We start from the raw sequence: 13399 nt of genomic DNA on the forward strand, positions 1-13399 counted from the left end.
AAGTCAGCTGGAGGGGGACACGAAAAAAACTGAACATTTTAAACCTTTTTCTGGCATGTATGCCGGAGAGCGTCCATACACACCTGCAAAAGCCTAGGTGAGCAGATATTATGTATTTTTTTAAAGATGTAAGTTATTTAAATGGAGTATATGTAAACATATATATATATATAAGCAGCATTTGGCATTAAAAATGGTTGCTGCTAATTAAACTGAAAACACTGTGCGTTGGTTTCTACAGTTCCCGAAACAAGAAAACAAGCAGCTGCACTTGTACCCGGCCTTACACTGTGTTCAGACGCATACACAAACATAACATAAATAAACAGACTTCATTAGATTTGTTGTTTTAATCGTGATATCATGGCCTTTCCGTGTAATTATTTCTCAATCGCTCTATTAGAACGCATCCAGAAAATATGGGAAACGTGTTTGCAGTTTTAAAATAAACGACTTCAGGTGAGAAAAAGCTTCTAGGATTCAAAAATGTCAAGTTTATTCGGCCCTGTTCCACGATGGTCCCAGCTCGACTTGACTCGCCTCGCCACGGCACGGTTTAGGTTGGTTGGTACCGACTCACGGCTGCATGAAACTTCATTTTCAACGCGACACACACAAACAAGTCTAGTGACGTGTAAAGCAGTTGTTGTCAGTGTAACTGAATCATTAGAATCAGTTCATTCAAACTGTTTGTTCAGTTCTTCCTCCAGACGCCGTCTGCCTCTGTTGAATATTGACTTTTCAGACATTTCACTGGTAATTGTTGGAGATTAAGTTCGCCATTTGTTCTTGTCTCCTCCTGTGACGGCACTCTGACCGATCAGTGGCCGGCAGCCTGACAACATCGCGCATGGTACCGCGTCAGCTCGCTTGGAAAAAAAAAAAAGTACCAATGCTAGTGGAAACCGCGCCGCGTCGAGACGTGTCGAGCAGGTGGAAACACGCCATCAGTGTCTGGGTCGCTCTGTGACACCCCGACGAAAAGTCTAGCATGTTAGAATTTGTTTCCATTTATATTTATTTATATATTATATATAACAAGCGTAACATGCAGACGTGAACATGTCCGATGTCGATAACTCTTACTATCACTGTATCTTTATCTCAGATGGCGTAACCGTGGTCAACACATTTCTTACATGGTTCCCCTTTAAATGCTGAGTGAATGCTCTCATTTGATGTTAACGTCTTTTTATTGCATCCTCCAATGCAATGTACTTCTTGTCCTTTTCTTCCCCCCTCAGAGCATATTGCTTGGCGACAAGAGGAGGCGCCATGTGGAGGGCCTTTATGAGTGAAGCTATAATCTTTGAATGGACATCAGCCCCAACCTCCGGCAAAGCACAAACATTTGACTATAGAGAGGAACATGAGCAAGAGACTGAAACACAGTACAGTACATGACAGTAGGACACTGCTGTTCTTATAACCCTGTCGACTCCCCCCCTCTCTCTCTCTCTCTCTCTTTCTCTCTCTCTTTCTCCATCATCTTTATCTCTCTAACATCATGTTAACATCTCAGTGCATCTGACTGACTGAACATCTGCCTGCCTTGGTTAATAACCCCCACAACCACCCACCCCCCTCTCCCTCTCTCTCTCTCTCTGTGTGTCCCATTATCTCTCTCTGTCTCTCTCTGTCTCTCCATTTTGCTTCCTGTGCTTCACTGTGTCTTGCGTCCTCTTCTTTTAGCTCCACTAAGTTCATATTTTGAAATAAATATCTGTGCTTTTATGCTAAGTTGGAGATGAAATTTCAAAACACACACACACACACACACGTATTCCGGCCCCTCCTCTTGAAGCAGGTACAGTTGCTTAAAAAAAAAAAAAAATGCAGAAGTACTCTGGGTGTCCGATTTTAACAGCATACACAGTATAATGTTTTTACGACTTCTAAGGCAGAGTATTTTCTATGACGATGTACATGCTGTTTTTGCTTTTATTTTAATTAGAAACAAAAGTAAAAGCTATTTTAACACTTCTCTGCGAGTCCATTAAGAGTCTTACCTTCTCTCTCTCTATCAGTTTGTGTGTGTGTGTGTGTGTGTGCGCGTGTCACAGTGAACCAGTAGCAGCCATTGTTAGGTCGTCACGTTTCATGTGAGCTTTGAAGTGCTGTTAAGGATTTTCCGATTTCACCTCGCAAATCAGCTTGAACTCGCACTAATGTGAGCTAACAGTGGCGAGCTAACATTTTTAAGAGCTGTTTTGTAATATTGATTTTCCTTGCAATTCAATTACAAGCTGCAACTTGTAAAATTAAATTCTTTTTTGCATTTTCCGCAACAGAAAACAAGAAACACCACACACCCGTCTACCAAACCCACACACACACACACAACTAGAAGGGCTATGCACAGTGCTAAAGGACTACGGTAGCAATCTTCTAGCCACCAGCTTAGATTTAGTACGAAAACTCCAATGAAACACTAACGATGTAACAGTGAGACCGAGCTGGCAATCGTTTAATTTAAACTCCAGTGTGTAATATTTAGGAAAAATGTAATATTCTATCTATAAGTATGTGTATAATCCCTTAAAAATGAGAATAAGCCTTTCTTATGAATTACAGGCGACCACTATGATGTTTGTACAGCAGCCTACTGTATATGGACAAACCAGCCAGAGCGTGCGTTTAGAAGGAAAAGCTTTGTTGACAAATGAAGAATAATGGCATCCTTTCTGGTAAGTGAAGGCCACCGTAGTTCCATGCCACACTCTAGATATGGGGGAGGGAATGAAGGAGTCTTCCACTTATTACAATTTATTACAATCTGTAATCTGGCCATTAGATGACACTAATCCTTACACACTGGAACGGCAGCTCTTACTTTATCGAGATCACGGGACTGTTAGTTGTCTATGAAAATGTCAGGCCTCCCATTGCTATGTTACACTGTAGATGCCATTATTCAGGTCGCCAGTTTCCACGCAAAGATCTGTACTTTGAGAAAGTGCAATTTAGTGATCATGTTCAATATGATGTGCATTTTTTTTCTACTGTTTCTACACCATTAAAACATTTGAAACCTCAGGTGATTCGGTGGTCCGTGTCTACCGCGTGCGACAGCAGGCGGCTACACCGAGCACATGGGTGCAGCTCCACAGCCGGGGCTGCATTCTCACGGTGTCAAGCGCTCCATTTGCATCTTTTGTTCTCCAGTGAAGCAGAGTTGGATCGCGACCAGGACTCAGCAGCAGTGCGGCGGTTCAGCTCCCTCGTCTGCCTTTTAACGTGATTACTTCTCAATAGCAGGAACAGATGCAACCTCCACCAGCATCACTGTCTTCCTCCCGCTCTTTCTGTCTCTCTGCTCATTAAACACAACGTTGTGTAGTGATCTCCACGTGTGCAACAATGCCGCTTCTCAAACTTACGGCTGATCTTACACACCGATGATAAATCAGTGTAATTTGCTTGTTTGGGCTACGTGCTAACCCTTGACGCTCCAGGGTGGAACTTCTGTCACTCACCTGAGGAATTGTGAGTAATTACCGTAACACTGCTGGTGCCTCGACATCCCCACCACACCCTGACCCCGACACCACCCAGCTGAATTAAGCATTTATTCCCTGGCTTGTTTTAGCCATCGAGTAGTATTCAATCGCATCTCAGCGTTTGCGGTTTGAAGCCATTTCACTTCACTTGCGCTATGTATGTAGACTTCTTTTTCTTCAGTCATGACATAAAATGACATTTTTTTTTTGCTTTTCCTTTTGGGATAGTACCTGGTACCTGTTGCTTTTTTGGTACCGGCTCTGGTGAGGTTCCAAGCCAGCTGAGCCGATACCATGTGCCGCCCACTGATTGGTCAGAGAGTGTCATCGCCGAATGACTGCGATCTGTAACAGTTAAGAAGACTTAAAAATCACAAAACATTCGCTAATCTCCAACATTTAGCGACCGAATTTCTAAAATCTCAATATTTAACTGAGGAGTCTCGACCGCGAGCCGAACCACAAACCACTCAGTCGTATTTCCGTCTCATGCAGGAAGTACTGAACTTATCTTTTTGATGATTCAGTGCACCGAAGAGTGGAGTTGAGTAGTGCTCGAACTGTATAACGTAAAAGCGCCGTAAGATATCTGCTCTCAAAACGGCACAAGCTGACTGCGCTGTCTGTCGCATCACAGATCCGAGGTTTGATCCATCAGGCGCATGTGCTTTAGTCCCAATCAAGCTGCTCTCCTCTCTGCTTGACGAGCCCCTGTCTTTGTTAACAGACACAGTCACAACCACAAAGACAGCTAAATATTACAGGGAACAGCTTGAAAGGCAAAGCTATCTTCCGGAGAAAATCAGTGTCTATTTTTAGAACTGAACTGATGGCAAGAGACCTGATCTCAGAACAGGGAAGAAAAAAACCTGTGAGTCCTGTGCAGCTTTGACGTGCCTGACGTGTGACGCTTACTCAAAACAGTCACCCATCCAAGTTTTTAACAACGGGACCCAACGTTCCCAAGAAACATTAGTGGCAACAGTTTGAATGCAAGCTAACTTCCTGAACTGGTGTTCAAAATGAATACAGAGAGGCAACATTAGATCCCCATGGGATATTTCGCTTTTATTAGTCCAGGTTAAGGAGAGATCTCACGTCCATGTCGCTATCATAATATAATTTAGTTTGACGCAGACAGTGTCTCTAAGATGAGTGCTTTTTTTGTAGCGTTACGAACGCTCTTGAGGAAGATGATTAGGCTGGATCCAGCAGTCCCGGTCTTCACAGTAGCAACACCGCTGAGTGGGCAGCCCATCGCGTGGGCCCGGTTACTGGGAACAATGACATACTTGGTCACAGTATTGAGGTGGTAGCTCCGTAGTTCCACCAATGCTGAGACACAGGCGTTGTAGGCCTGGCAGAGATCCGAGCTGGAACAGCAGAAGACGAAGTCCCGCAGAGACGGAAGAGCAGAGAGCCTCTCTATTAATTGACAGTGGGCAGGCGGCATGTAGTCCCTCATGTGGGCTATGAAGGCTCCTGGATCAATGAAGACAACAGAAGACAGAGTCCTTAAGGGAAACAGTTCCTGTCAAAGCAAAATCAGCAACCTGCACAGAAAGAGTGATTCATTCATGAGAAGTTTCTGACCGGGTGGGGTTTGGAAAGGCCTCATTACCTGACTCATCGTCGTGCTGGATGCACAGCAAAGCATCAAAGCATTGAACAGCCGAGCTCTGTCCTGCACTTGATCCTGATAAAGCAACCGGCTCGTCACTGACACCTTCATACAGCAGCCCATTTGGAAGCAGTGGGTTGTCTCGCCATCTGAAACAGTCCCATACGTGTAGAATTAGGGTGTAAAAGGTGCACTTGAAAGCCTCCTGTTCCCTACTCACAGTAACTACAGAGTTATTGCATTTGAAGGGACTCCCTACACTACAGCATTACCCTCTGACAACGGTAACTCATAAGATTACTCTTCCTTTAAATGCCAAAAGAGTGGAAACGCTGATCTTTGTTGATCTCACTGTGTTTTTCACTCGCCTGCACGTCACGGCAGCTTTCCTGTGCTGCAAAGTGGAAAAATCGATCCACTGTGCTGTCGTGACCGAAACCCTCTGTCATAACTCTCTTGATACAATTCTTAGACCGGTTTCAAGGCGAACAGGTGTGCGGCGCTGATCTGCTTGCATCATGCCTTTGATTTTAACATAACATACTTTTATGTACTCTGTACTCAATCACTTTACCTGGACTGTGTTAATGTGAAGAACTTAAACGCTGGAGTGCTTTTACTTTGAAACAGTGACATGAAGTGTGCATGTGACAAATGCACACGGCTGAAACTCTGGCAGCGTGAACGGTCTCATTAGTTAATGCCTACATGAAGATAATAGTCTTTTTCTTAAGCTCTTTTAAGGTAGAGGTAACTGTATTCACAATCTTACAAACAGTTAAGTAGTTGAGTCTCCTCCATCAAAACAATGTTAAAAGTTTCTCCATCACAATGACAGAATAGCCGAGTTAAAAGTCGACTCGGGGCGAGAGCTCTGCAGCTGTGCATGAGTTCCTGACAGACTCTTGTTTCCCAGGTTATGTGATACTCAAAAACAAGTTCTAAATAACACAAAATGTCCACAAAGTTAACAGTGTTTATTCTGGCACTCTGAGCCGCAATGACAGCGGACAGCCAAGCGTCTGCCTGCCCACCGAGCTGAACTGCGTGAGTAACAGAACTGGCCCAAACTTCTGGCAGAATTTAATTTCTTGTGGCAAAAATGTTTTTTTTGAAAGTTACGGATTACCCTTTTGAAAATGTGAATAAGGAATACAGTGCAGCTCACCCAGATCACCCCAGATAGGATTGTTTTTAGGGACTCGTAACGTCATAGTTTAGCATAACAATATTAATTTACATTACACTTACATTTAAGCATTTAGCATTTATTCACTTTTATACAAAGCGACTTACAAGAGAGGAATAAGCTAGAGGGGTTGAGTGCCGAGGTGGATGCAAGTGTAGAAGGAGATGGTGCAGGGGTGGGGGTAGGTGTAGGACAGAAGATGCTCTTGGAAGAGTTGGGTTTTCAAGAGCTTCTTGAAGATAGACAGGGACGCTCTGTTCTGGTGACGCTCGGTAGGTCATTCCACCAGCGTGGAACGACACATGAAAAGAGTGTGGATTGTCTTGTGCGGGGTGTTGGCACCACCAGACGACAATCCTTGGATGTACGGAGTTCATCCATGGGTGTCCAAGGTGGAGCAAGAGCAGGAGCAGTGGGCAGCACTTATCTGCAGCCAGCGAGCAACGGGGGGGATTGGGTGCCTTGCTCAGGGGCACCCCAGCCTTTGACCTGTCCCAGGATTTGAACCAACGGCCCACAGTTACAAAGTAAGATGTTTTTTAAAACTATATATCTGATGGATATCAGAGCAAATACTGCAACCAGTGTTACAGATACTTGTATCCTCCTTTTCTGCATATGCCATCATTTTCCACACTCAACCCACTGTGTTACAGTTGAATGTAGGAGAGGATGTAGATGCAGATTGAGATAAATTATATTATATATAAATATATTATATAAATTATAGCAATAATAACCTCATATGTGGGACGACGTTGCAGGAGAAATAAAAACTCACCCAAAGAGAAAAATTCTTAATGTTCCAAAAAACTCAATTGGGTCCACGTGGTCTGAAAGGGGAGCACACATTCAGTCGACTTCTGGATTTCACTGCATTCATAAAGGGCAAAAAATGAGCTTACTGTGCATGAGCTGGAAAACTTCCTTCATCTTCTTCAAAGACTGAGTTACTGTGATGAGACCTCTCTGTATGCCAATGAGGTCAGAGGTTTTCATGGCATGCATCACCATCAGAGCCCCCTGGTTAGAGATAGAGTTATTTTTTTTTAAATTGATAAGGGACACAAGAGGCTCACACGCAGCTATGGACGGCGTCATGTTGTGGTTCAAAAAAAACAAAATATGAAAGAGGAAGAGTAACAACAGCCAGTACTAACCTTTAGGCCTGAACTAGCAGCCATCTCCACCAACAGTGACACAATAAAAAATCCTCGGGCTGTATCACCACCAGGAAAGGAAAATATCAGATCCACATTGCTATTTTTGAGAAAATTATAGATTGGGGCATGATCAAGCATGGTCAGCTTAAGTATCAGATTAGAGAAATATCATGAAACTATTTTCCTGATACTTACCTTATGTCAATGTCCCTAAAATGAAGATTAAAACAGAAGTTGCTGCAGTTATTAGTGGTATTAGTATTTTCTGATACACACACAGTAAGGACATGCAGTTGTATAGTAAACTTGAATATAAAAATAATAAAATACAAGCAGGTGGATGGCTTTACAAATAACTCAAAGCTGGAATAGACAACCTTTTGTCACGAGGCGTCAGATCTTTTTTGTCAGTTCCTGTGTTAGTTTATGTTTGAAGTCACGTTAAGTTCATGGTGTTGGCTTTGATTTTCACTTCCCCTTTTATTTTGGTAAACGTTCGTGTCTTCCTGTCGCGTTGTTTATTCATCTGTCTTGACACATCTCCCCTAATTCCGTCATGCGCTTCACCTGGTGATCCTTAAGTGATCACTCACACCTGCCCTTGATTCCCTCTTCCCTATATAGTGTCCCCAGTCCCTCGGTCATGTGCCAGTGCGTCGTTTATGCTACAGAGAACACGTCAGCGTCAAGTCTGTGCCGCCTTTTGCAAAGTCAGCTCAAGTGCCAAGTTTTGTCTTGTTAATTCAACTTCTAGGAAGATTTTTGAATTTGTAAAGACCCTTGAGTCTTTCATCGTGCCTCCTGTCTTGTGCATTTGGGTCCAAGCAGTGTATTCACCCTTCCTAACACCTTTTGGATTGAACATGTGTTAAGACTTTATAATGGTGGTGGGAAAACGGCACCATCTGTTTTCATATTGATCCTCTATTACCTTTGCTGTCGCCGTGTTTTTCTCGAAACTACGTTACAATGTGTCCAACACTTATTATATAACACCGCACAACACAGACCCTGCGGGGAAAAAACATGTTCCTTTATCGGCATCTGTCTACTGGTGCTGCAACTATTGATCGATCAGTAAGTGTACGTTGTTTTTTTTTTTTGCTCGCAAAACTTAGTAAAAAAATCAATTTTGGTTTGTGGATGAAAACGTCATCAACTTTTAAATCTTTTCTGACATGTTAGGCACCAACTGATCACTCGATTACAGAAGGAAATAATTGACAGATTCATTCTGAAAAAAATGCTTATGGACAAGAAAGTTATAGCTGCTGCCCCTTCAAGTTAAAACAAGTAGCCTAAGGCAACAACACATCAGGACTCACCCCGTGGGATCCTTCAATTTCCAGTTGGCTAAAATTACATCTGCATAAGTTAAGATGGCTGGAAGTCCAAGCCTGCGAGATACCAGCCAGAAGGGCAAGGCCAGGGCTTTGGGGAGAGTCTGTCAAACAACCAAATCAAGCAATTTCACTCCAGCCACATCAGAGCAGCTCATATGGCTGTGGACTCTTATGCCGAGGTCAGACTACACATTAAAATCATGATTAGAGCTAAGTCTGACATGGGCTTTTGGAGCCTCATGGCTGTGAAAACTGTTATAAAAAGGATTATAAGTCTATGGTAAGATTAGCTTCTAATTCTCACTTGAATTATAATGCTAGTTTCAGGTCTTCTTCAAATGCACATGTTCATCCATTCATTTTCTACCGCTTTATCCTTCACATGAGGGACGCAGGCCTGCTGGTGGTAGGGTGAAAAGGGTGAAAGGAGGGGTAGTCCTTCACAGGGCAAACATACAGAGACCAAATGATGTTAAATTATGTGGGAGGAAACCAGAGAACCCAGAGAAACCCCACGCAGGATCCAGAAAGGATGCAAAGCAGAGGGAAATACCTGGCACATACAAGTGTGATTAACACCTGGTACTGTCCAATAGGTACCTGTTTCAAATCTCTACGTCTACTTTGTTGTGTTAAAAGCCTGTTGTTAAATTAAAGTGGTGTGTGATAGTGAATGACGATCGAGGCCATGTCAGCGCCGCCTTTAAAACATCATACCCACTCACAACGTGGAGCAACATGGGGTTAAGTGTCTCGCCCAGTCACACGTCAGAATGTGGATTAGCGGAGCCGGGAATGAAACCTACAACCTACAGTCGCCCCAGTGTGAGCATACATATATATGTATATATATATATGTATGTATGTATGTATGTATGTATATATATATATATATATATATATATATATATATATATATATATATATACATATTCATTCCTGGCTCCTAGCGGAAACCTACAATCTACAGTCGCCCCAGTGTGAGCATACATATATATGTATGTATGTATACATATATGTACATATATATGTATATATATGTATGTATATGTATGTATATATGTATATATATGTATGTATATGTATGTATATATATACATACATATATATGTTTATATATATATACATACATACATATATGTATATATGTATATATATATGTATGTATATATATATATATATGTAAACATGCACTGAATTACTCTATTTAAAAAAAATGACTGCTGCGTCATAGAAAGGAAACAGTTCAAACATTATTTTTGAGCACAGTGCAATAGGCTACATAACAAAAATATAATAAGATGAATGAAAATGGTCATAGGCACATGTTTTTGATGACTGCTGGGGTTGAGAACCACCCTGCAGTCGGTCAAGACTGTGTACTCTGACCTCGGCATGTCTCGTCTCAACCGTCATCTGTTTCATTTGCTCCGCATGGTTTTACCTGAGCAGGTGCGTGTTTTCCTTCCTGCCATACATAGCCTGAGCTGATGAAACCCAGTGCGAGGTGAGCAAGCCTGAGCTCCTTATGAGTGGTCAAGAGGTGGAGACTCAATACCGACATCTGGATTTTCAGGAGAAATACAAATGACCAGTTTAAATGGTTCCAGTTTCGCGAGCAGCAAAACACAGAGACTTTTTTCTCAGCGTTACCTCATCAACAAGCTCCCGCAGTTTATGTGACTCTATCAGATGTGTTAAGTTGTTCGCCAGGTACATCCATATCTGATAATAGTCTGGAAGTGTAGTCTACAGATGACAATGAGAAAAAAAATGACTTATTGATTTAACTCATCAGCTTATGTTTGCCACAGTCTCTGACCTGCATGAATAGACCTGCATGAATAGAGCTGTCATTCCAGAGAGAGAAATTGATTTTAGTAGAGTAGGCAGATGAAAACGGACAAAGAAATTGGAAACAGAAACTCAGTTAGGAATTCATGAAATGTTATAGTATTTATAACTTTGCATGGACTCACATCTATTCAATGTACTTTTTACATTAAACAAGTTATAATGTAATTGAATCATAAACTATGAAAATAATCCCAGTGAGGCTGCAGTGATCTCTTGAGTGTTGTACAGTGGACATAATACAGATAAAGAGAACATAGTCCTCACTGGGAAATGAAAACACAGCGAGTGTCTATTCTACAATAAACAGGGCAGAGCTGATAAAACTCACGAGTGGCTCCTCAAGGACAAAACCAAACTCCTCGGAAATGTTGAATGCATCAAAGTCAGCCTGCAGTGTTTCCGTGTTGATAGTCTCCATATGTTCCGCCCGGCGATCTACTGCAGCAGTTATAGTGATGAGAAGAGAAACTTTGACTGTGTCTGACAGCGAGATATTGAATCACTAAATCGGGTATGAACTCACTTCCACTAAATGTTTGCCACATCCTTTTTTTTCTTTTCATTCAGCAGAAGATGTTTGTGCTGCAGCGTTAACAGAGCAACTACTGACATTACCTGTTGAGTCATGTTTGCAAATGAAATTAAAAAAAGCCATCGTTTGACTAAACATATTTAGAGAAATAATCAGCGTAAGATTATGTTCATACAGTATGAGTCATAAAAACTGAAATTTTCATGTGGATAAAACACCATTACGATAAAAAACTTTTATCTTAATGCTGTAGTAGTACAACCTAAATTTGTTTCATGTGTCCGGCTCCTAAAACTCATTGTGCATGAGCATTTAAAAATTTAATATGTAACATTATGCCTTTTACAGGGGTTTTCAATCAACTTGGTCGCAAGCGACAGATTTCCAACTGATTATGAACATCGGGAACGATGACCCAGATGTTGAGATTTGGCATCTGTGATTCTCCAAGTCACCCTGACGAGACAGCATTTTTTTCCTATTTTCCTGCCTCGTCTGGACATATCCTGGACGTTGACCAATAGGATAACGTGGGCGTGACATACAGACATAAACATGGCAAAGAGGAGGATGGACGCTGCTGCTGTTGGCAAATCTCAACACAAAGCTTAAAAACATGCGTTAGAAAGTTGCACCCCCGTGATATGCTTACCTGAAGAAAAAGGTCCACAATCTGTGGTGCCTTCAGGTTCTCCGGCAGGGCATTCCAGAGCCGTGTGTGGAGTGGCTGCTGTGAAGACTCCATCCCCCATTGTAGTGTGTAGTTTGGACCTGCGGTGGCAAAGACCCAGAAGAACGTTTCGAGCTTTGGCAACAGGATGCCTTCTTGACTTGTCCTCAAGGGACTACCATGATAACGTCCACAAGCATCACCCACAACGCTTTGGTCGTAATGATTGGCAGCTCCTTGCCCTGCCTCGGAGAAAACCTACAAACTTGCTCAGCGTTGTGAACGATGATTGGTCGGGGGTCATACTTGTAGTGTTGCCAGTCCCTACTTTTGTAGTAGAAGAGAGATAAATGCATTGTAGAGACGTCACGTTTCCTCTTCCACTGCTGTGAGCTTGAGGTTGGTCAAATGCTTGCAGCAACATCACAGCCTTCAGTTCCTGCCTTTCATTGTCAGTATGCTTTACTGCCACTGCCAGCCATCTCTCGAACCATTTAACCCTCCAAAGCGGCAGGAGAAACCAGCAGGAAAGGAGAGAGGAGCAGAGTTGAGATGAAATCTGTGGTACTCAAATTAATTTCAAGACCTCTATCAGACCCACGAGGAGCAAAAGGAAAGTAAATTTACTCTGCAAGGCGACAAGTGTATATCAATTGGTAAAAGGGGCTTGAGACCTGGACAACAGCTGCACAGTGTTAAACCTCAAAGTTGGAAAGTGTAGCTTCTGGTCTGTGCAATGTTTCAGCAACAAATCCCTCATCCAGAGATTTGTCATTGTCATGAAAAAAGAATAGAAAGCAGCTGGAAAGGCTCCAGATGCTTTGTGTCTTTACAGCACAACGCTCCACAAAACCACAAAATGTCAGGTTTTCTGTAAGCCACCAAACTCAAAGGTGGAACGCAAAGGAACTGAAGTGAATAAGAACAACCTGAGATTCAGAGTTGAGCGTTCTCCTTGTATCTTTGGAACTTCAAGAGTGGAGGTTAAGTAAGGATGAGCCCTAAAGGCAGAAAGAAAAAGACACTCTCTTCAACTAAACTAAAGGTTTCATTGCCCATATTTCTACACTTGACGACACAAGGAAGGTGGTCATTCATTGCATTTCACAGAAATAAAGGAAGCAATTTGGAATAGCTGCCCGAGTGACTGTCACAGTTCACTAAAACATATTGTTGCCTCTCATTGTCATACAATAACTTGAGTTTATTATGGGATGGGTGTAATAACACAACCTGAAATGCTGAGCTGTTTAATTTGACATCATATAAATAAAAGCAATTCAAAGTCGAGAGGGGTCTCTCGTTTACGTTTGCCCTGAGGTTCATTTCAGGTCAGAAGGTCATTAATATTATTCAGCATTCAATCCCATATGTGCCTGAAAATGATGACTTAAACATATTTAAACAAGAGGATGGATTTAGGGTTATGTGCTCTCCTGTTAGATCTTTGACCTTCCAGGTCATTTAGAACTCCATGTCCAGAACTTGCACACATTTTTAAATGGATAATTAGCATAATATTGA

General features: G+C 42.1%; 1 protein-coding gene across 1 annotated transcript; it reads right to left on the reverse strand.

The window, feature by feature from the left end:
• Positions 1 to 4542: 4542 nt before the first annotated feature.
• LOC122781502 (indoleamine 2,3-dioxygenase 2-like) lies at positions 4543 to 11165 on the reverse strand. The gene is made up of 10 exons (XM_044045191.1): positions 11002 to 11165; positions 10470 to 10565; positions 10261 to 10380; positions 8799 to 8917; positions 7669 to 7683; positions 7471 to 7570; positions 7216 to 7333; positions 7092 to 7143; positions 5122 to 5270; positions 4543 to 4982 (listed from the first exon to the last, which is right to left on the reverse strand). Exons 1-10 carry the CDS (start codon positions 11089 to 11091, stop codon positions 4624 to 4626), a joined length of 1218 nt encoding a protein of 405 aa, XP_043901126.1. The 5' UTR covers positions 11092 to 11165; the 3' UTR covers positions 4543 to 4623.
• Positions 11166 to 13399: the final 2234 nt, after the last annotated feature.

This window comes from Solea senegalensis, linkage group LG15 (assembly GCF_019176455.1).
Source record: "Solea senegalensis isolate Sse05_10M linkage group LG15, IFAPA_SoseM_1, whole genome shotgun sequence".
Lineage (NCBI taxonomy): Eukaryota > Metazoa > Chordata > Actinopteri > Pleuronectiformes > Soleidae > Solea > Solea senegalensis.

Bases quoted from the DNA above. Each gene is read 5' to 3' on its own strand.
- LOC122781502 (XM_044045191.1), bottom strand. From the start codon at position 11,091: ATGGAGACTATCAACACGGAAACACTGCAGGCTGACTTTGATGCATTC. The intron at 8,918-10,260 runs GTAAAACCATGC...GTTGTTTGACAG, and splicing joins GAAAACACGCACCTGCTCAG to ACTCTCCCCAAAGCCCTGGC. The intron at 7,144-7,215 runs GTAAGCTCATTT...CTCCCCTTTCAG, and splicing joins AGTTTTCCAGCTCATGCACA to ACCACGTGGACCCAATTGAG.